The sequence below is a fragment of the Malurus melanocephalus genome, unplaced genomic scaffold, assembly GCF_030028575.1.
Source record: "Malurus melanocephalus ecotype Western Australia unplaced genomic scaffold, MMel_1.1 scaffold_646, whole genome shotgun sequence".
NCBI classification, from domain to species: Eukaryota; Metazoa; Chordata; class Aves; order Passeriformes; family Maluridae; genus Malurus; species Malurus melanocephalus.
Window position 1 is genome coordinate 276,316 of NW_026623878.1, and position 23,980 is coordinate 300,295.

The window sequence follows — 23,980 nt, forward strand, 5'->3', positions numbered from 1 at the left end:
GCACCCAAACTTATTTGGTGCTGGAATTCTTTAGGAGATTGGTCAGTTTTTCAGAAGAAAAACTATTATGGATATCTTTTAAAGAAGGATAATGAGAAGTCCATCTCTTCCAGATCCTGATCAGAATTTGACTCACAAGGCCCTTGCTCTCATACCTCTCCTAAACAGCTTAAATAAATTAACTTTTTTTTACTACATTCTCCAAAAAAGAGAGGTTCATTGTCATCAGCTTTCCTGCACAGCACAAGATATGACCTATGTTTGCAGGTCTCCAGTGAAACTATTTTTCAAGTGGCTTACTTGAAAGATGCACACGTTTCCCTGGATAGTGGATAGGAAGCCTGCAGGAGTATGTCAGACATACTTGAGTATAGTGCAATAACACCTCCTCCCGTAGAAATAGTAAGAAAAAAAGCAGAAATTTCCTGACAGTGTACTACATTTACTAATCCCAGCATTGTGCCAAGGTTGCACTGCTCATGGTGTTGGAGGGATATCCTACCCTKAATCAGCACTATTTGAGTTAGTAACTCATCACAATTCAATGTTATAGTAGTGCTTCAATTCWGCTAGTGAAAGCAGCAAGCTAAGTGTGTGTGTCCCACACTGTTTTAGCAYAAGAGCGAACAATGACTAAAATCAAGTACCACAGAAAAACCTAGAGGCAAACAGCTTTTAAAGTAATTAATTTCTGAAAATTCTAATTGATTTTATACTTTCTGAAGGCTGTATTTTACTTTGCATATTGCATCCTTTATTACTGGGAGTCTACTTTGGCTGTTGTGTGCATAAAACATTACAAAAATGCTAAGAAATCCAGTGACATGCTTCAAATCATATACTGAACATATTTCTTCTACTTCCACTAACCTCAGAATCCATTCCTTGCATTTCATTCTTTTCCATTTGGAACTGCACAAAGTCATCAATAACATGAAACAGTTCAGGAGAGACAGCTTTGAAGTACTTGTGGTAGTCATACTTTACAGCTAATGATGCAAAAATGGTATTATTGACTAGAGCAGATCGTAGGTCAGTAAGAACTCCTGGAGAGTGTTGCCGTGGGTCTTCATAAAGGTGCTTGGTTATGAGGTAGTCCAAAATTGCATCTCCCAGGAATTCTAAGCGCTGGTAACAATCTTAAAGCATTGGAAATAGAAGAATGTACAACACCACAATTAAGTTTAACACACACATTCTTTCCAGGCTTTCTGGATAAGGAGAGTTTGGTACACTGCCATGTAAATTCCACAAACTAACCAATGCTCAGAGGAGACAAAGTGTTTCTTAAAAGAAATAATCTTTGTGTTTAAAGAGATTGCTAATGAATTACTAAAAAAAAARTCAGAAAAAACAGGAGCTGTATCTAACAATAAACCAAATTTTCAACAAAATTTTGATTTGCCAGGCTAGAAAAACATCTGGGTTTATAATCAATTAACGTTTTTACTCCAGATCTTCATGTTGTGCTGAGAAACATCAAAATGTAAAATTAAGAGATTCTGCCAGCAGGCTGATCTGAAAACTGCAACAGTTAAAACTAAAGAAAAAAAATACAAAAAGCAAAAACAATTAATACAAAAATAAATGATTAAGAGCAGCGGATCACAGAAACTGAGTTTTTGTCTGATTTGCGCCATGTTAAGACAAAGATTCCTATTTAGATTAGGTCTTTTAAACTGGAAATTAAAATTGTCAAGCCTTTGCTTTTTTGACAGAGGCCACAGGAACAGAGAGCTAATAACATATTTTTAGAATACAAACAAAAGCAAAAACCCTCTTGAATGTAAACAGGGGTAGATAGGTGGAGAAGGAAGGAAGACAAACTACTACAGAAGTTACTATCAGAATGAAATGACTCACACTAAGTTGCTTTTATAGCAGCTGAACCCAAGACACTGCGAGATCTCAACTGCTAGCTACTCCTTAAAGAGAAAAAGTTACAGGTAACAGCTATTCACAGTTGTCTCACTTGGTAAATAGAAATGAAATCAAAGTCTTCCTACAATTTCAACAATGTAATTTCAATTTCAAATATGCCTCAAGGCTTCTGGTAGTGTATATAGATATTTATGTATGTATAAAAACAATGGAGTCATCTACCTTCAATATGTTTTGTGAAATATTTGTAAAAAAATTTGGTAAAATATAACCCAAATTGTAAATATACCTACAATGAAAAACCAAAGAAGTGCTTCTGTGTTTTGTCAGAATAGTTTCTCAGTGTAGTAGCATTTCAAAATTATTTATGTCTTCAATGAGAGCAGAGCTTTCTCACTCCTTGGAAAAAGGGATCAGTTCACTATGGGGAAAAATTCAGAYTGCTGACTGCAAAGAAATTTGCCAATCGCTACAAATAGGGTTGGAATTTTACCATGTTTTGCTTTTGATTGTACATTATTGTAGGAAAATATGCAAAGTTTTAGACTGAAGAAATATTACATTAATTAGTACAAGCAAGACCAATTAAAGATCACAGAAATACAAATTTCTACCACTGTAAAATCTTTTATGAGATCATGTACAGCATCATTAAACGTTAATCTGAAACTAGTATTTAGTCARTTACTTCAAACTTTGACTTTAAATATTTACTCAATAAAATGCCTAGACTTAATTTAAGACTTTGAATTCACAGCTTCAAAGGAGTGCCTCCAAATTCTGCAATCCTACAGATTATCCAGATAATAAAAGCTGTGGTATACAGTTCACCTTTAGAAGTACAGACAAAGCATAACATTCTTGGGATTCAATTACAGAACAAATTTGCTAAAAGTATTTGCAAAATATGACTATTTCCTGAAATACATGGCAATTTTCCAGAGTTCTACAAGAACTTATTTCCATTAAATKAAGAGCTAATGTCAGTCATAGACAGCTAGCCATAGAGCATTTATCACCAATGCTGGATCTCGAAACTTGGTGAGGCCTCAGAAAATATATTCTATTTGCATCAAATCAAAATACGAACAATCACTGAAACACAAATGGAGCAAGTAATCCCCCTCTAAATATTAAGCAAAATACTATTTTTTTAAGATATTGTATTCCAAGACTTGTAACATGTGATGTCTAAAGAAACACTGTATATGGGAACACAAAATACTACTTCTCTTGCTTTTGCAATATGGGGAAAAAAATAYAAGATTTTTTGAAAACAACTTACCAGTAATGGTATTATAATGGTAAGAGGCATGAGTAAATGCCTGAAGAAGATAAGCCTTGTTCTTAAAACTGTAATTGATTTTCTTCTCAAAGTTTTCAAAACCAGAAATAAGGTGATTTAGGGTTTTTTCAGCATCTGGGTGATCAAACATACACCTTGGTGGAATCTTCAGACAGCCATACTCCAGGTCTTTACACAGAGGAGGCTCTGAATTAGYGAGAGAAGCAGAAACAGAGCTTGGTGAAAGATTTTTCTGCTCACTATTACAGTTCTCTCTGGCAGCGCACAGAGTGCCTTCCCAATCAGTCTTTTTAATTACAGGGAGCACCTTCAGCCCCAATGAACACAGGAAAAGCTGAGCAGCTCTTTCACCACAGCTGGTCAGATAGCAGCCCAGCAGGGCTTCCACACAGTCTGCAATGCTCTTGTCAGCAATACACTGCTCCGTATGCAAGTCATAGGAGATCGACTGTTTTCCTGCGTCAACACCACAGTTTTCTTCTGATGGATTCCAGAAGCCCACTACAAAATCATCCTCTTCAACAGCCTTGCTAGGATCCAAATAGCACATAGCATCCCAAGAGCTGTAGTCAAAATCATCAAAATCTGATGAACACTGAACATTACCCATGGGTGACTTCTTGGGTGCTTTCCATTCATAGTTTGAATCAGTGGTTGCAAAGTGTGAAAGTGAAATTTTCTTCACAAAAGCCCCTGATCCCATTAACATATTATCAATGAATTTGATATGCTCCTGATCATACTCCAGAAAATCATCTTCAAAATCTGTTTCTTCCTTGGGCAACCTCCACATTAGGTCTTCATTTTCTTCATCATCATTATAATCATCAAGTTTACCATTAGCCAACATGTTTTCCTTTGTCTATGAAAAAACACAAGAAAAATAGTGCTGAAGAGGGAAATGAGACACTTTTACTTCAGAAAGATCAGAAAAGCAGGATTTGAGAAGTGTCTGCTAATAATAAGACTGATTTTTTTACRTTCCTAATTACATTGTCTGATCAGATGCACGATACAACCTCAACTTACACTCGCATTCCAAGACTAGAATAACTGTCCTGGAATACAAACACTTTGTTACTGACAATGGCGYATTTCACAGAACCTGTGCTTGTACTTGAATGTGCACACACAATAAACTTTACATCCACTAAACATTATATACTTGCACAGCAAAGTAAGCGAAAGAAAATTCTATATTAAAAATTTTTGAGAAGTGTAAGAAAGCTCAGCATCCTTCTACCTACTAAGTTAGGCTATTACAAATGTTGAATCAATGCAATTTTGAAGACTCTTTCTACATCTTTCTACATGGAAAATGCATTAATTGGGAGTTTTTCCAATTTTTTTTTATAAACTATAGTTTTAGCCCTAACTAATAGAAGCCAAAATTGTCACAAATTTTCTAATACCTTTATATACACCCAGAACAGCAAAATTAATTATGTCTCATGTCTTTTTCCTGCTCATATTGAACAAACTGGTATGGATTGATGTAAATTACAAACTGAACACAAATATTCCCAACTATATAATGTTTTACAATTTGCYATGGCCCTTATCCAGAAAAGCACTTAAGCATATTAGCCAAATGCACTGGTAGTCTTCCTAACATCAAAAGAATTATTAACAGGCTCAACACTGCAACATTGATGTCAGCAGGAATTCTGCCACTGAAGTTGATAGGAGCAAGATCAGATTTAAAGCACTTTCCTGGATTTGGTCTTGAAAGCCGACAACATTTTGAATCAAGTGAAACAGCCTTTTTCTGCCCTGAACCTATGCATGTCGTATTGTAGGGCTCAGTCACTAAATCTCGCAAATCTGTGAACCAGATGCTACCATGGGAGACTCTTCCTTTTGGGCAAAATGCACACCCATCCAGAGGTGTGGATGGGTGGCAGCTGTAAGGGGCACTAGGCAGCACTTACAACTGTCTAAAGATCAAACAAATCACAGGGTTCCTCACTGGGAAGGATCAGGCTTAGACAAGTTTAGTAATGAGAGGAAAAATAAGTGGCTACAGAAGTTCTTAATTTAGACATTCAGCTGAAAGAATTGCTGTTGCTGTAATCRCCCATCTCACATACACACAGAAAGGACTTCTGTAACATAAACTGGTCAGAAGAGATTTCAAAACTGGATTTAGGATCGTTATTTTGGATACTTGTAGTAGCAAGAAGAATTTAACCAGTCCCAACAAGAGCAAGTGCTCCTTTTTTCTTATTATACACCATCCATCACATTTACTATTGAAATAAAAAAGCTCACCAAATAAGACAAATCTATATGGATACTCCAAAACAGATTTTGGCCTCTGTTTACGTAAAGATGTAATAAATTACAAATTTAATCTTTGACTGTAATTTCATTCACAAGTTTCTTAAAACTTTGATTAGGAGGACAGCTACATGAGTTATTCTGACATTGTCTGGACATTACCTCTTGTATACATGAGCAGTGGCTAAAGGAGAYAGAAAGCAATTCTGATCATTGATTTTTCTGTCATTAACATTTAAAAAATACATCAGTAATAAACCCCAAAAGAAAGTTTTTTTTCTTAAATAATAACTGACTGATCTTCAAGAAGTTATTGCCAATTAAAAGGTGAAGAAAAATAAACGTCAAGTGCATTTTTTCATGCATTTTTGGAAATCAGCCATTTGATAAAACGAAATAAGAAAAGTCCTTCCCCTTCATAAAGCTTAACAAATACTAACATTTGACTTTGATGTTTTAGTAGTAATTTGGTATAATGAAATCTCTATTTTCAGTTAGAGACCACCAGCCTATGGATAGAGAATAAAATTTACATCCAAGAAAGCAAAACAGCTACTACTTAGCACAAACCCCCCCCCCCCCAGCCGTACTATTTAGTTGCATCATTCTCTGCATTTTGGTCTAGAACTATGTGGGTTTTTTACAAATAAACAATGACCATCAAAGAGGAAGAGCCACTGAAAAGTTGTGGAAAACTGAAACCTTTTAAAAACCAACAATTAGCTCCAGTCCCAAACGTACTATCTCATTTGCCAGAAAGGTATAGCAGGAAGTGTCTCTGAAATGAAATCTTGGCACAATACAGAACCACAATAATCAGGTTGTTTTATTCTGCAATAAACATTTATTTGCACAGTGCATCAACCTAATAATCCTCTCATATGCCCTCTGGTGGTTCTACAATCTGAGTGTGGTCTTCAGAATGGGAAAAAAGAAAGATGTCCATGCACCTCCTCCCCCSTGAACTCCAAACCAGCCTCAAACACTTCAACATCACGTCACTGACTGCGGTGATTGCTGGTATATCTGAACATGCCCTTCTACTCCCAGCACGTCACAAAATAGTGTGAACCTTTCCTTGTTAAGATGTGTCATTGTGAAGCATTTTGTGATAAAATAGTGAGGGTGTCAGACTGTGAGAGTGCCTAAGCCAGCATGGTATTTTACATGAGAAGCAGCTCTCAGTCATACCCATGAGGTAGCTACCGGCCATTAATATCGAACATTTTCTCAAGCCATTTCTACGCTTCAATCTACCTCAGCACTATGAAAAACACCAGCTCCTTTTCATATCATCTATAAAAGTGAACTCATTATTTATTAAAAAGCAGACAGTGCTCTGCCTGAACATATTGCAGCTAAAGCAGTGATGATAATACTATTTAAAATTTCCAACAGAACCTTCTGAAAAACTCCTGGGAGATGACTAACTATAAGCAGGAAARTTATTCTTCTCTGCTTCTCTATTAATATCTACACTCATTACTGCATGACTGCAGYACATTTCCTTCTGGCTCTGGTTAGAATCAGTTTTYCTCTCAWTTTAAAGCTTTAGAAAGAAACGAAAGATACAGATTTAYCTTTGTTTTGCTGAAAACAGCCAAATAACTGGGGGTGAGGTAGGCGTGAAAGAATACACATGAACTACTCATCAACATAGTTAAATTCATACCATTTCATCTTTCTCCCACTTGTCAGTGTTGCTCTTGTCCTGATTCACTATGTAACCAGGAGGAAGCCAATTGACTGGGGGATCAAATATCGACACCACCATGCGACTTGGCAGTCCTTTCTTTTTTCCAAGGCGATACAAGTTACAGTTGCTGACCTTTAAGAAGAACATTCTGATAAACCTCTGGACATACATTTACATAATAGGCTAACATGCAAAAGGAGCAAAAATGTTACATGACAAGCTGGATCTAGTACTATTACGCATTTTCTCTAGTTCTCAAAAGGGAGTTCAGCTTTCATAATATAGCAGAACCAACTCAAAGCAAGATACACACTTTTTTTTTTGAGGCCAAGCATATTAGGTGTGACTGTTTCAGTTAAAGAAATCTAATGTATTACATTCTCCTTGCAAACCAAACTGGTTTCTACTTTTAAAATAATAATAAATAGAATCTGTGCAAGTGTAACTTATTACCAGTATAAATAATTATCATTCAGACGAACATTTGGAATTAGAAATTCTTATTTATAGGTAGGTTGACCTAAACCTTGGCAGTAGAAAGTGTTAAAACAATTCTGTATAACACTTATTAAATCATAATCCAGATGTTATTTTAATAGAGTGTAAAATGATTTTAAGTATTTTAAAGGGAAGGGGAAAAAGCATCCTCAGATACAAACGTATTTCCTTTCCCTTTTTAACTATCAACTACTGATCTTTTTTCTCTTTCAAAATGCACTTCACARGTTTTAAAGTCTTGAAATCTGAACTACTCAATCACTTCTTTTATTTGAACAGTACAACTTATTTAGCCCTCCTCATTTTCCAAGATTAAACTACAGAATCATTTCATTTTCAGAGTGATGTATTTTATTAGAGTTAACATTCAATGCCTTGGCATTTAATTGAAGTTACCACATCATGTGGAAGAAAAAAACAAAACCGGAAGTTTTCACATGACTGATTATTCTAGCAGCAGCAGAACTGATGACTCTGCTCCCTACTGTTTACATTTACCCTAAAATACTTTCACAAGTTTTGTTGCAACAGTTTTGTAAGATTTTTTTGTTGTTTTGTTTTTAAGTAAGATTCTAAAAATTTCAAGGGAAGTATCTTCTTGAGGAAACAAAGGAAAGGTCAAGTAAAGGTKCAACCTAAGACTTTGTGCTGCTAACTCAAGAGCTGCTTACTCAAAGAGCTTTTACTGAATACAGCTCTAGTATTCAGTGCACCAATGTTCTCACTAACAAGAAATTTTAGTTCTGTTCAGYCCTATCCTTTCTTAGGTTTGTAATCAGCAGGTTTTGATTCCAAACTGAACTGCAGAGAAGTTTCAATCAATCACAGTTACAGCACCATTAGGCCCACAGTYCTGTATTTTTATTCCTAATATGCATGATACTCAATGTACAATGAACAAAACKGTGCCCATTCAACCTTCTGGCAAAGATTTTATATATATTACTCGYTATAGCATGCCTTTTATACAGGATGTCTGGATTGTTACTACTCACTTTTTTGCTTCTCATATATGATAGCCGTCCCTCGTGAGCATCAGGGTAAGTGCAAAACAAATATGTAGTGATGGCATGYTTTAAAAATGAATCACCAAGCATTTCTAGCCGCTCCAAGTTAAATCCGTCACTAGCATTTGAAAGAGTCAAAGCTTGAAGAATGAGACCAGGATTCGGACCGAGAGTTTTTGAGGAGTATCCACTGCAAGGGCTCTTTTCAGAATCTGCTCTGTCTTTTGAAAGATTAATAGCTTTTGAAGTACTGGTGGTCACTGCCATTTTGGGGCATCCATCTGAGGTAGATCTGTTAGCATTTCCATCAAGGTATTTATTACTCGGTAGAGTACATTCATTGCTGGGCTTGGGCTGGTTCTCACTGATGTATAAATTCTGAATGGGATATGAGGTAGTTGGTTGTACAGGTATTTCCTGCCTGCAGTAATTCAGCTGATTTCCTTGGCAAAAGTCTCTGTTAACTAAATCACAATTGCCATTGGCAAGATTTTTATTATAAGAAACACCATTAATTGCTGCAAGTTCTACCGAGACATCAATTTGGAGTTTACTGGGTGACTCATTGAGCAATGTTCTGTAACTCACAGACATTTGGTCATGGTTTTCTGCAGAAGAGGTTCTATTAGCACCTTGATGTGCAGCATTTTCAGGGACTACAATTGTGCTGTGCTTACAGTAATTTTCATTCTCTACTACAGAGGAGTTAGGAAGAGAGATGAAGGACTTGCTGTCAATAGACTTTTTCCATCCAAAGTCCAAGTTAGGATATCTGTGAAGATACACGTGAGGTTTGTTAACAAAAAGTATTAGCACAAGACACGAAGACTCTACAGGCACATACACGCTTAAAAAGAGCCACAGCCTTCTGAAAAAACCAGTGACTGCAACATGTAACTTCACCGCTCACAAGTATTTTTAAACTGTATTTCACCGAGAAGTGACATGAATTAAACAAGAGTCACCAGTTTTATAATTCATGCAGCAATASTTAAGTTTCCACCTCATAAGTCAGATATCATATTGAAAAATATCTATTGAAAAAATACATGCCTGAAATCTGCAGGAAGGGATTTAACCCCTACACCCGCATCAGTGGCTGTCTGAGCTCTTAGTTCCTCTGCTGTCAAAAGGCAGTGCAGGCGGTAAAGTATGCTGGGGAGGCAAACTGCTTTTCTCCACAATGATGCTGGAATAGGATGTATAGCACAGAGCTCAGGAACCAAAATCTGGGAGAGGAGGGGGAAAGAAAAGAATTTTTCTTGTAAAGGTAGCCACSAGATCACTATTGGAAGCATCCACTTGAATTCAATGTTTCAATTTTTTACCTGTTTATTCTGCAAACTTTCCCACTTCGCTTTCCTCTTCTCAGCACTGCTTAGTGGAAGTGCTTTGCCCTTCTGATTCAAATGGCGAGGAGTCAAAAGATTAAGTCTAAAAACCATGTGAGAACACTGTGATGTAAGTACATAATTAATGAATAGAACCTACTAGCCTCAACTTTCTAAAGTTTCTTAGTATTCAACTTCAATGCACTGTGAAGTGATAGCACAATTACCTCTGGGGAAAAAACAGACTCTATTTATAGTTGTTACACAAGTTAAGTACCTCTCAAGAAAAAAAAATTCTGTAATTATTCTGGAAGACAGAAGCCCTCAGCTTTATCACATATTTTAAACAAAAAAGTGATTTTACTGTCAAACTACAACATCAGATACAAATATGACTGTTGTTACCTTGAAGATGTGTGGTCCACATCCAGCAGTGGCTGGTTRAGATTGGTAAGGTCAAGATTATACTTCGTTTTATAATATTCAGCAAAAGTTTCGTATTCAGGAGAAGGGAATTTACTGAGTGGAGTAAGATCAGTGTATACATCAGCTACGTAGAATCGATGAGGCTGATCAAAATTTCGATATCTAAAAAAAAATAACATTTTGGCATTACAAACTTTTGTTAAGTTCTTCATGTTCTAGCATGGTCAGGAGATAAACAGTTAAATAGTGCACTTGAGATTTTTGGTTGATGAGGTGTTTTTTTTTTTTGTTAAATTATTTATCTACCTACCTCAAATGCTATATGAGAAATGTGCTTTAAGACAAAGATGAATAAAGTCAATCTATAACCTGCGAAACACCCTCTACAGAAAAACATTTAAATTAAATGGAGGATTTAGGTCTTCAATATGMAATATAAAATAAACTCTGGACAACAGTAAAGTGACGAATGATGATTTCTTATATCAAGACACCTAACAATTAAGCTTCATAATTTGGCTTTTTAGCATCTTGTCTCCCATGTCATATTCTACATCAGTAGAAACCGAGTTCCTCTGCATATAAAGACTGTACTATCTCATATCTAAACTGGCATTTTAACCAAGTCATCCACCAAACAAAGTTGAAATACAAAACCTCAAATACACAGCAAGGTATATTCATAAGCCTTTCAAGGCCAGTGAAGTTCTTGTATRACAGGCAGAATATTAAAATTAAAGCTAGACAGCTGCAACATCTTYATTGTGGCTACCAAAGTTCATTGAAAACTATGGTGACAAATATGCCCAGAAAATAATAATAATGATAAAAATATAATGAAATCAAYGTTCAATATATTAGATTTGCATATGGAGTTATTTCATACTTTGACCWGCTGCACCTATCATTTTAAGTTTCTACTTAAATATCTAAATAGAAACTCTAAACAAATAGTATCTGTAAACAAAATTTACACACTATTAATGATACTGTTCTGCTTCTTGCAAAAAAAAAAAAAAAAAAGCTTGAGACAGATGAGGCAAAAAACAAACTTTCAACTTTCATTTATCCTCTCTATATATTCAGCAAGTACCATTGTTTACCATCTACTAGGTATAACACAAGCCAGTTAGTCCACAGGGAATAATTAAGCCTCCACAAAGCATACTGGAGAACCTTTGCATATCCAGTACATAAAATAAATATCACTCAATATAAAGATTCTATTAAATGGTCTTTATCACTTGTAACTTTTAGCAGACCTTTGGAGAGCATAAGCAGTAACCTCCCATCCAATCTTCCAAACTAAAAYTGGTTCTATCAGAATACTAGGTAAGTTTTGTGGAGAGTTCTACAATTCCTAATAAAAAGCTAATCCTGGGATGCGTAAACCCTAATATAAGATTAACTATTGGTTTTAAAAAATCTTTAAATTATTTGACAGATACCTTCAGATTAATAGCACACAGTCCTTAAAAAGCTATTCTATTGCAGATACCAACATGCCCTTATTACAACTGTTTGTATAAATGCAATACATACTAATCTATGCACACTACTCACCGTGGAATGATAACTGCATCCTGGTAGTCTTCTAATTTGAAAATAAAAGGCATTTCTTTTGTATACTGTGTACTGGGAATGCCAGTGCGTGCCTCAGATTTCTCAATGTCTTCCATAAACTTAAAGTCAATGTCCAAAGTGCTGGAGTCATCAACTTAAAAAAGAAAAGCATACTCAGTTTTCTAGACTGAACTTCTCTGAGAAGTTGCAAATTACAAAATTTTTGTTCTTACCAACATTAAGAGGTAGAACACAATAGGCTGAATCAGCTTCTGTGGGTTTGAACTCTAGTGCAGGTTTTTCAAGACGAAGAATATGTGAAAAAATGTACTGGTGGAGTCGTGTTATCAGCTCAAGCATTTGCAGAGACAGAGTAAAACCAGATTTCTTAAGCTCAATGGATATTGTAACCTCTCCAGAGCGAGTATACACAGGAAAGTGAGGAATCTAAACAAGAACAAAATCAAAACAAATCAGAAAAGAAAATCCAAAGAAGCTCTACAGAGTACTGGCTGTTTGGTTCAGATTGTGAAGTAATGCTTGCCTGACCCTACAGCAAACTGGATCAAACAGGATCAGAATTCTGAACTGTGATAACCTTCAACTACAGATGAGACTTTGAAAGTTAAAGAATGACTGATTTGTTTTTTTTTAATGATTCTCCTTGTGTGTTACTGCTCTTCTCTTTATGAAAACTAAGTAGAACAGGAAATATTTTCTGTTATGAAGGAAGAAATGTGAAAATCAGCAATATTCCTGGAATGTTTTCTTATATGGACAACAGAAAATACAATTTGAAAAAAATCTTCCTCAGCTGAGTCTCACCAACAGAACTTGCCTATCAAAAATATTCTGAAGCAAAAGGTGCCAATTTAAATTAACATGACCTACTTTTTCTGCTGCTACTGCAGACTAGGAATGCTGAGAGGACCATAGCTTTTATATAGATAAGGCAGAACAGTGCAGGCCGCCTCTGTAGCTAAAAYGTCAACTTCTATCATATGTCATACAAAAAAGGAGGGACTTGAATTTACCAGTGCAAAATACTAATAAAATTTCTAAACSAAAAGTTCAGCAAAAATAGAACAGATTGTTCCATCCTTAAAGACAGAAAATGAAATGGTGACTTAACTGGATGGACACTGTTGCTTATTTTCTGAAGACTACAAACATCATTTATGGTCATTTCCAACTCTTCAGTCTAGGGGTGGGGAGTAAGTGGAAAATAAAAGGTTGTAAGGTATGCAGAATAAGGAAAGGAAATAGACTCCTTACTTGAGGTATAGGTTTGGCTGTCAATATGCCAAAACATCTTGTTGTATCCTCAGGAGGATATAGCTTTCGTCTCCTGAAGTTGAGCTCATCAGGTAGAGGAGTCGTTAACACCATTCCTATTACATACAAGTAACAGGGCTGATCGGGTTTGGGATAACTATCCCTCAAACACTCTGGAATCTGAATAAAAATGAAAGAGAAGAAAAAATATTAACATGATAAACATCAGCAAAGTTGAACTAATTACATTCTTTGAACAAATCCTGTTATGTGTATTTGGAAACACACTGCTAAAAACAAGGAACAAAAAAAAMCCTAATCTGGGCTCAAGCAGTGTTTTCTTTCCTAAGCAAAAATGTTTGGCCAGCAGCTGGCTGGCATGGCAGCCATGAGATTTGSCTTCTCCTGAGTAGGTGAGTCAGGAGATAGTGGGTGGCTTTTCATAAGATTTACCAAAAATTCTAAAGGAGACTTACTAATAACCTGTMCTTTTGGTCTTCATAAGTTCCTGTAACTTTTCTTGGAGATACTGGAGCTCAAATGTCTGCCCTCAATGTTGAAGATGCCTCTTCATGTGGAATCATTGCCTCAAATAAATGTGTATTTGTGGTGGGTGCTTTTGTATATGCTGTGCCTCGAAAGATTGCTAGGGTAAGGTGCTGGCTGCTGAGGAAGGGGCAAGCAATGGAAACTCTAATAGTTTTGGGACACTTCCTTAGAAATTTATTAGGATTGCACCTCCTAAACGGAAAATCATGGACTGATGGAGAAGGGAAAATATGGGCTTTTGGGAAAGAAACTCACCATCTATGCCTACAAGGCACTGCCCCAACTCTTCCTCCCTCCCTTGTAACCAATATCAAGCCTTACTCCTTACCCTTGGGAGCGAGTACGGATCACCCCAGTTACTGACTACTTGAAAAACAAAGGGGTACTGATTTCAGCACATTTATATCCAAGCTCTTTGGAACTTAACAGCCGAACAGGAAAAAAAAAAAAARAAAAAWKKKSAMAMYCAGAAAAAAAAAAGCTTGACTGAATTTACAGCTTCATTAACACARGTATTTTTAAACAGTTCTGCTGGAAAAAGTATCAGAAAGTTTTTACACACTCGGGACAAACATATAAACWAAATTCAATACACTGCCACTTTGTTCAGGCACTATACTACATGAGTCTTCTCATTACAATTCTTGCTTGCAGATGTAAATACTCACAAGAGCTGCAATCACTTTTAATTCTGCTGTTCATATTTGTCATAGACCTTAAGAAACCATACTTTATGTCTGGTAGAAGTTCATTACTTTGCAGGTCTCAAAAATGATCCTCCTGTTTATCTAAAACTAAATTGCAACACATGCAGTCCTGATTTTAAACTTACACTGTAGTAAAACTATGGCTTGGCTTAATGGAAAATTACTTATAAGTTTAATATCTACATTAAACCCAAGAGGATTTGCAGACCTTAAACATTTGCCAAAGCTTCTTTTCCAGATGTGAAAAGCAGGGACAAAGGCAAGGGGAAGTATTTTTAGATTCCCTATTAAAAAAAACACTGAGAAAGAACGATGCATCACTTGACAAATCAACCCCTCTGAATGAGATACCATAATTTTGCATTTTATGAGTCACCCCTAGTCCAACAATCACTAGTGAGGTAAGAGGACAGAGAAAAACACTTGTAACAAACATCAAGAAACATTGTGCAAAGATGCAAACTGAGAAGACTTGAAAGAAAAAGGTTTTCTCAACTGTCATTCCTTCTATGATGCCATGGTACCCTTTACAAAACTTTACCAATAACCGATATTTGAACTACTAATAAAACTGAGGCATGTGGACAATGGCAAGAATGGAATTACTGACAGGCTACCACCATAACTGAGGCTGCACATGAATGTACAACAYAGCACTGTAGTCCACCACTCTAAGTGTACATGCTGACCTGACATGTCAGTTTCTCTGTGAAAGACTATCAGATTCTGAATGAGTTACCTTCCCTATTCAAAGGACCTTAGACAGAACCTGTAACAACTGCAGAGCAAAAAAAAGGTTTCATAGTAGCTGCAAAACACCCTGACAAAGCTTCTTTTCTATTCTCCATTTTCTCTTGAAGTATTTGCAATTACCCCCCAAATACCATTTAAGAAGTCCAATTTTACAAGCTGATGTGGCTGAAACCTGTTGTAACAGACTGTGAATCCATCAGTTAACACAGAGCTGTAGTATCTCATTGACTCTTTTAACATACCAAGTATAATTTTAAGTATTATTATAATAAGTAATACTTATTATAATACTTATTATTATTATTATTATTATTATTATTATTATTATTATTATTATTATTATTATTATAACAGTACTAATAATATTTAGAACTACTTAAAAAGTAAAAATAAATTAAAAGTAGACTTCTTTGATATTCTAAGATTTAAACCAGGTATTATAAAATTTTGTGTTCAACCAATAAACTTGCCAAACTAAACCAAACATCTAAAAGTAAAAAAAAGCCAACATATTTATTTCTGTGTTTAGCCTGAGGCACATCCTTTAATGTTCAATTATTTGTCCAGAAAGACAGTAATTAGGTAAAGATCTTACACATTATTAACGCAGGACAATTTTCCTCACTGTTATTTTCATACTAGGCAAATACAGCCAACAAGCCCTACAGAAAGTGTATGTTCTTTGAGCTTATGCACATGCTTCCAAAGTACCCTGGTACCATAAAATCAGGTAACACTGTAGGCTTCCACAGAATTAGAACTGCAAAGTATTTCCACTGTAAAYACAAGACTTCTAAAAAATTCTTATCAGCTAAGATTAGGAGTTGGCAATTCTGTCTTATCTGCGGATAAAGTAGTTGATCAGCGATCTGGACAGCAGTAAGTGATACTAACAGCTTTAGGATAGCACTGTCTTCGTTTTGTGGAGCCTGGCCTTCCTGGAACACTGGTTTCTTCTTCATCATGTAAATCAAGTTCCTCCTCGTATTTAACCGTTTCTTTACCAACTGGCATCAAATGATCATCCAGTTCACCTAGATATTATGAAAGAGTACAAAGAAATAGCATTATAAACAATCAAATCTTGGTTCCCTCATATCCTACACAGTACACAAGATTGCTCGTGAAAACACCTCACATATAAATTTTTAAAATACATGAACTACTGCAAGGCTCTGAAAGTGAGACTTTGGGAAAAGAGTGATAAAGACAGATTTTTTGGTGAAAATGCTTGTTTGTAGTAAAAAATTCCATTAAAATTTTGAATTCTGTAACAAAAATATCCAAGAATTCTTTTTGCCCATAAAAACCAATGTTTGACTGAAACACTTATTTTAAAATCACTCACACAGTTATACCAGGGAACAGGGAACATTTATATTTATCATTCTAAAAAAACAAATTAATTTAGGGTTGTGTATTTGATATTTCAATTTGTCTCAATTCACTTTAAAAACCAGGTTCTTATTGGTTGTAGGATGTAGTCCCTGACCTATATCAGTATCTTTGAGACAAGACTCTTTTCCCCCATTATGTATATTCAGTGTCAAAAACTTTTGTCTCTTGTATTAATGTTGCTTTTGCTGTTTAAGAAAAATAGAGTAAATGACAAGATTTCCCTGGAAAATTTAACTTTTGCTTACAAGATGTAAGCTAAATTAGTAAGTACATGACTGCACCACAAAAAAAGGCAAGAAAGCTGCAATAGATGGCTACAGCAAAAGGGGATGCATATATATAACATCCATACCATATACAATATCTCAACTATAAAATATACTTTAGCAAAGAGGTTATTTTCTACTTCTTACCTATTTTGTGCAGTTTTTCACAGCAAATAAGAGCTACAACTCTCTCAGCCAGTCTTGCACAACTCATTGGAGGGCCCTATAAACATTTAAATACTGCGTAAAAACTTTGGTTAATTAGGAAGTTACTTACTGTATATATGTTTAGTTAAACAAAAGCATTTGAGGCAAGCAAAATTTTTGTAAATAACACATTAATGACAGCTTTGTGAAGATATTAAGGCTTGTTTTKGTTTCCATGGAAACTGAAATTACAAGAATGCAACTATACTGTTGATCAAAATCAATAAAGAACAAATGTATGAAACAACAACATAGAGGGAAGAATATTTAAATATTTTTGCCTTTGGCATAAACAGTAACTGATGGAAAATAGATTATAACAGAAATAGACTGATCTAAAAATAGAGATTACAATACAGGAAAAACCTAATTTTCATTAGCAACAATGAAACTAATTCTAGAAATGGCACAGGCCAATTCTTAGTCCAACATATTCACATATTTCCATATTTTTTCTTCCCCAAATACCTACAACAATTGAAGCTCGAAGAGGTGAGTTGATTGGCAGGTAGAGAGTAGAGTAAAAGGTATGGTCAGGTAGTTCCCGGGTTTTACACTTGGGAGCCAGGTGTGTAAATGGATCACTTGGTAATCTAGCACAGTACCTAAGTTGACAAAAAATTGTACACGTCATCAAAACCTGCATTGAAACCTAAGCACGTTTTAGTGGAACCTTTCCTTACTGGTATGAATGCTACAGATGATGATTTCAGGCATGCTGAGCACTGTAAAGGTACACTGCTGACTCATATCCAACTAACTTCYGAGTAGACGACCTCCAAGTCCTTTATCACAAACCTGGTCTTCCAGTAAGATCACACCAAGGTTGTAACAATGCACAGGACTACTTCCTGTCAGATCCCAGGCATTGTATCTCCTGAGTTTATTGTTGTAGTATTCCTCCTGTCTATAATGGTTTTCCCCTCCTGCCTTTCTTCCCTTATACTGACTTCACTCTCTCCCAATTTGGACATGCAAACATGCTGATGTTAACTATATGCTGGACCTCCTAACAGCCCAGAAGTAATGCCATACATAACCAGCTGCCAGACAGCCTCTGAACCATTTACTATCTGCCACTCTCCTTCAAATCTGACTGCTTTGAGAGGCTTTATTTACCAGGCAGTCCATCAAAATGGACTGCATCTCACGAATTTAGCTACTAAGGTTCTTTGGCAATTGCATCAAAAGCTCTAAAGTAAATGACTGCTTTTCATATAGTCAAACACTTCACAACACCAGAGATAACCTGCCCTCAGTAAAASTTGGTTGGTTTCTGCCAATCCCTTTTATGGGCCTAGAAACTGCTGATGTGATGAATTGGCCCATAGGATTCCACAGGACTATAGTTAAATTGACTGGTCCACAGCTCCCTGGATCTTCTTCCTTGTATTTTTTGTCTTCCAGTCACTGAGAACCTTCTAACTGCCATTGCCTTACAGAGTTAAAATTTGACTAGCTCTCTTGAAAGCATACCATCCTGTCCTGTGGACTTGGATTACTGTGGGTTTGTTTTCACAAATGATAACAGCTTGCTATTATCAATGTGAATATTTGAACTGGAAGATTTAGCTACAGTTTTGACAGTTCTTTTATTTATGTTTTAAACCAGCTTGACAAGAGCAAAAATGCAAACTTAATACCCATTTTGAAGCTGAATGTTTTCAGGGAAGCTTTTAATTAAACAGGAAATAATACCATTACATTTATTATCAGAGATAGAACCTCTGGTAGGATAAAAAAAGAAAATAATCCCTTGAAGCCTCTGTGATCACTTTCTTTAGAAGATTCTGTCACGATGCCTGTGAGGAAGTATGTACAATGCCCTAGCCTATGCTTCTGTGTTGCCAGGCAAACCAAGAACCTTTTTATTCAATGACATGAAGTAAAATGTGAATATGCCTCTTACCTATTTATGTGTCCAATAGCAGTGTTAATAGTAACCCTTGGACTGTTCTCATCTGGCCTCAACACATACGGTGGAAATATATCGTCATCATCAACAATGGGTTCAGTTTCAGTTTCATTGGCATCAACAGATTTTGAGCATTTGTTTCTGAGGATCTTAATATTTCAAGAACAGAGCATGATGAGAGACCTTTCCCTTAAAAAATACTAAGATACATTTTAAAAAAACTAGGCCCACTCCTCTGACATCATACCTTCTCAATTGCTTTGTATGTCTTTAGATCTTCTTCAAAACTTTTGATTTTGTCTGTATCTGCTAACATGATATAATTGGAAATTGGCGCTCTAGCTCTTCCTTTTGACTGCACATAGGAACGGTACTCTGTGGGCAAATCAAAACGCACCACCAAGTTGCATTTTGGTATGTCAACACCCTCTTCTACAATACTAGTAGCAATAAGTAGGTTGGTCTCATGTGCTCGAAATTTTCTAAGAACCTGCAAAAGTARTGAAAGGAAATTTGACATATTAATCCAAGATGTGTTTCCATCATAAGATCCAACAAAAGGTAGCAAAACGAAGATGAGTGGCTCAAACACCCGCAAAACATGTCCAAACATGAAAATACAAAACTACTACAAAAAATCTTTTCAGAAACATAAGACTATTTATCAGAACCAGCAGATTTCTAGGAATAAAATCTGGTACATGGAATTACATGGGCCTAAGAAGCTACTACAACCCCTAGCAATGGAGAAGATCCCACCTATTTACTTAGAAGTATTCAGTCATGGTATTAAACGAAAAAAACATSCTGCTTTCAGGACATGGTCTTTTCCCAAACATTTCTGAGGCTGAGGCATCCTCAGGGGGTAAAACACATTCTAGAGCTGGTATTTCTGAATTTCATACTTTACACAAAACAATACTAAGGAAAGGTGTGGTGTCAGAAGCACAACTCAGCCAGGATGAGTTTTAAATTATGTAAAATCAGGGTTGGGTTTTTTTTTTAACATTTATAACATTTAGAAAAGATAAATATTAAAATCAGCTTAACACTGAAAATGCCAGCAAGCTTGACATTTTTTACAGTATTATATTATGACTAACATAATGCAAAAAAATTAGATAATGGTATGACTAGATATAAATGAGTTTACATGAAATTTAAATTTCTATTTGTGTAATGTGACATAGCAATGTCTTCAAACATGCTTTTATTGTTCTACAAACAAATAACATTTGTATTTCCAATAAGTATGAATATTTGTTAAAGGTATTCCCTGAACTTCCAATGACTCTGCCACAGATTCTGCCTCTTGGTTCATTTTGTTTTCAAAGACAACACACACACAAAAMAAGGCTCTGAAGATACTGCCAGTTCAAATTTTTTTTCTTGAAGTTACCTCTTCCTGCTTTCTAAATTCTACTTCCATCTGCTTGTTACGAGGCTGGTTCTTGCCAATGCCATGTCCAGTTATAAAATTGCTACTGATGTAAGCCAGTTCTGGATCTTGCTTGCCAGCTTCTTTTATCAACCTAAAAACATTACATGTGTTTTTAGAAGTTACACAACCCACAAAATGTAAGAAAATCTTTTGTTTGCAAGACCTGTATTAAAAGAAAAAGTGGAAGCATGAGACAATTAAGTCATGCTAACACATAAATGACTGCAGTCTTCTTGAAAACCTGTGTAAGGTTACCACAAGACAGACTGCGTACACAAACAGAAGGACTGCTCATGCATCACAAACATTTCAGACCCATCACGGTAGAACCAGGTATTTTTAAACCAATCTATTACTCTAAGACTCCTTGCTGTTGAAACAYTGTACTCACAATTACTTTATTAATCTCTTTTTCTGTAAGCTACAGCTWATTTCAAAGAAAGGCCTGAAACTGCTTCCTCTCAAAAGTATGTTTCCTCAGTATAAAATGTTAACTTTTAGGTTAAAATGAAAGATTACAATTCTACTGAATATTAGAACATAGATTCTGCTCCAAGTATACTGGTGATAAAATGGTTGACGTATTTTTATAAAGAGTGATGCTCAGCCTCCCCAGTGAGATGCTCACTACTTGTCACATTAAACCAAATAGAGGACATAATCCAATTCTTTAAAAGGAATACTCAACRGGGATGTGAGGAGCATCCATGCTCTCACTTTATTTCACTCAGTTTATTTCACAGAAGCAGAAAAGGCTAGCTTCTGCAGAGTTCTGGTTTCACAGGTAAGGTAGAAGATTGCTCCATTAAATAATACACTGAATCTAGAATGAAGCATTTATGCATTTGAAACCACAATTACAGGGTCCAATCAAAATAAGTATGCTGGAGAATCATTAGTTGATCAGTTTTCAGGATGAACAGAATTTGGAACATCTCAACTGTAATAGGCTTTTGAGCAGCAGAGCCAATAAACCAAGGGGTTATATACAAYTAATAATCCTTTGCATGTGTCACTATAGCCATCCCAGTGGTACTCTCCTCGAAGCATATCTGTCATGTGTATTACCATGTGCTCCTCACAGCCAAAGAACAGCCTGCCTCTCTGCACCTCCAGCAGTAACTTCAAACTTTCCCAAATCAATCTCTAGCACTTCTGCCTCACATATATGTAGATGGGTGCTGTGTCAGTCCCCAGCTACAAGCCTACCATCTGCCCAGCGAGTTGCTGCCAAACCAGATGGAAAATGGCAAAGTTCTCCCTGCTCTTTCTACCACTGGAAAACTACCAAAGTCTTGCCCCCTGTCCTGGTCCCTGTTTCAAACAAAATTTTTGAGAACATAAAACACCTTGACAGCTTTCATCCTTTGAGGTCTGTTAAAACTGTAATGAAGGAAAAGAAGCATACAGCTTGCCATCCTTATGGAAAAAGGCCAGAAGKATCCCCCTGTGCTAAAATGCAAATATGTTTAGTTAGTTCAAGGCCAAATAAAGTCACGYTTCTTTATGCAGTATAGGCTCTTGAGACAGACCCACTAAGAAAGTAGGAGTTAGTAACTGGAAAGAAATATATCCAGTTTTTCCACATGGCATTTYTGCGAATTCATACAGACTGAGTATCCACTAAACATCTCAAATATTCTTACTTTTAGTTCACTTGTTATAAAAATGGGCAACTAAAAGCATCTGAATAAGCACTTCATTGTGCAAATCTTCGGCAAGTTCCTGAAAAACATTCAGGACTTCAACCTTGTGACTTAAAAAAAGTATTTGTGGTAGGTAACAGGTGGTGTTTTTCAAACAAACACAAGAACTTCTGCTTTCAAACCCTTCTCTTAAGGGAGCTGAGAAGCTCTGCAATGCAAATGGAAGGAAACTGGCCTTCAGAAAATGTCTTCTATTCTGAGAAAGAGCTTATGGGCACCAGAACTCAACTGTATACACCAAATYAAACAGTGAATAAGCCACTCCATTAACTCAGAGTAATAACTAAAGATCCAGAAAGTACAAGTCATGCCATTAACTTTGYCCTTCTTCAATCATCTTGGATTTCATAAAATGGTATTCTAAATACTACTGTAATAAAGAGAGGTTGAGAAATATACTTCTGTTTTAATTCAGTYTCATTTAATGATCCGTACTGGATTAATGAAAACTCAAGCAGCTATGATGTACTAATTCAAATACTCACAACTTTCTCATTCAGGAGAGTCTTTCCCCTATAAATATAGCCTAAGTATAAAAGCCTTCAGTAGAGGCCCTTGAACTAAATCCACTCCACTGAAGGGGCCTACAGTGAGCTTCTCCACTAAAAGCTTCCAGACTTAATTCCAACAACTCAAGTCTGAAGGTCAACCAGGTATTCTGAAATCAGGTGCTACAAAAGGTAAAGGAGCATTTTGAGTCTGGTACCTAGTTTTCAGAAGGGGATAAAAAGTAACATATAGTTCTATATTTTGCCACCAATAACTTCTACTCAAGGTGCCTAAAGCTCAAAGACAGCAAAATTTGATCATCRATTTCATCTAGAGACATGTTCTGTCAGGTTCAACTGCAATTAAGATACTGAATGGTGTATAAATCACAGAATACAAGAATGCGCAGTGGAAAACCAGTATGATTTAAATCACAGTTGTAACTGAACACAGAAGARAAAAGTTTTCCCAATTCTGTTCATTCCCTGGAGGGTAATGAAATGCTCATTTCAGCTCAGGAAAAGATTCTGTTMATGTCATTTCTTCAGGAGTTATTAACAGAGTATGTTCATTTCACTGAACAGCTTGGTTTGTCTCATACTGAAAATTTATGTGAATAAACATAAATTATTTATAATTATTTATATTTAAAAYGAAGAAAGGAAAAGAGAAAACACAGAAGTTGACAAAAACACATAGGCAAGTCTGTAGATCAAAGGATATGTTATGCACTTATTGACTTGAACATWCAGAGATACCCAGAATGCAATGAACACCTTGCAGAGGACATTTACTACACTGTCAGAGAAACCTAGCAAAAAATCAAAACCAGGATAGGTGAATCAATCACGTCATTCAGTTTGTGGCAAATAGCTTTTAACAATTAAGTGTTACACATAACTGCCATGGATCACATTCAAGAATATGAACTGATAAGGAACTAGAATATTGCCAGTTGGCAAATACTCCCAGGCTCCCAGGTTCATGTTTTTCTTGGTGAAGACTTTAAGAAATCTCTTAGTGTTTGACTAAATAGGTGTCTTATAAACACCAGCTGTGAAAGCAGTACTGATAAATCTTAAGAGAGATTTGTGCAAGGGTAAATTTGATTTTTTTCTAGACTTGGATCATATCATACTGTGATTTAGTAGGGTAATGGTAAGATTTCCAGAAGTATTGCACTCAGCAGGCTAGAGAAGTTTCCAACATCCATTGTGAATATAAAGACTGATTACAACAGACCAGTACATGCTTRTTTTACAGGTTTAGTATAGTACTTCACATTT

General features: G+C 35.9%; 1 protein-coding gene across 3 annotated transcripts in view; it reads right to left on the reverse strand.

Moving 5' to 3' along the window:
* DICER1 (dicer 1, ribonuclease III) overlaps window positions 1–23,980 on the reverse strand; it is a 65,354-nt gene that overhangs the window by 7,161 nt on the left and 34,213 nt on the right. For all 3 annotated transcript variants that reach the window (XM_057383632.1, XM_057383633.1, XM_057383630.1), the window contains exons 11-26: window positions 20,458–20,590; window positions 19,306–19,548; window positions 19,053–19,207; window positions 17,616–17,748; window positions 17,084–17,159; window positions 16,167–16,306; window positions 13,264–13,443; window positions 12,222–12,435; window positions 11,989–12,142; window positions 10,405–10,587; window positions 9,997–10,102; window positions 9,722–9,897; window positions 8,657–9,440; window positions 7,140–7,295; window positions 3,167–4,049; window positions 871–1,139 (exon numbers count right to left, since the gene is read on the reverse strand). In XM_057383632.1, the coding sequence (XP_057239615.1) occupies window positions 871–1,139; window positions 3,167–4,049; window positions 7,140–7,295; window positions 8,657–9,440; window positions 9,722–9,897; window positions 9,997–10,102; window positions 10,405–10,587; window positions 11,989–12,142; window positions 12,222–12,435; window positions 13,264–13,443; window positions 16,167–16,306; window positions 17,084–17,159; window positions 17,616–17,748; window positions 19,053–19,207; window positions 19,306–19,548; window positions 20,458–20,590 (3,985 nt within the window). The remainder of the gene's footprint in view (window positions 1–870; window positions 1,140–3,166; window positions 4,050–7,139; window positions 7,296–8,656; window positions 9,441–9,721; window positions 9,898–9,996; window positions 10,103–10,404; window positions 10,588–11,988; window positions 12,143–12,221; window positions 12,436–13,263; window positions 13,444–16,166; window positions 16,307–17,083; window positions 17,160–17,615; window positions 17,749–19,052; window positions 19,208–19,305; window positions 19,549–20,457; window positions 20,591–23,980) is intronic.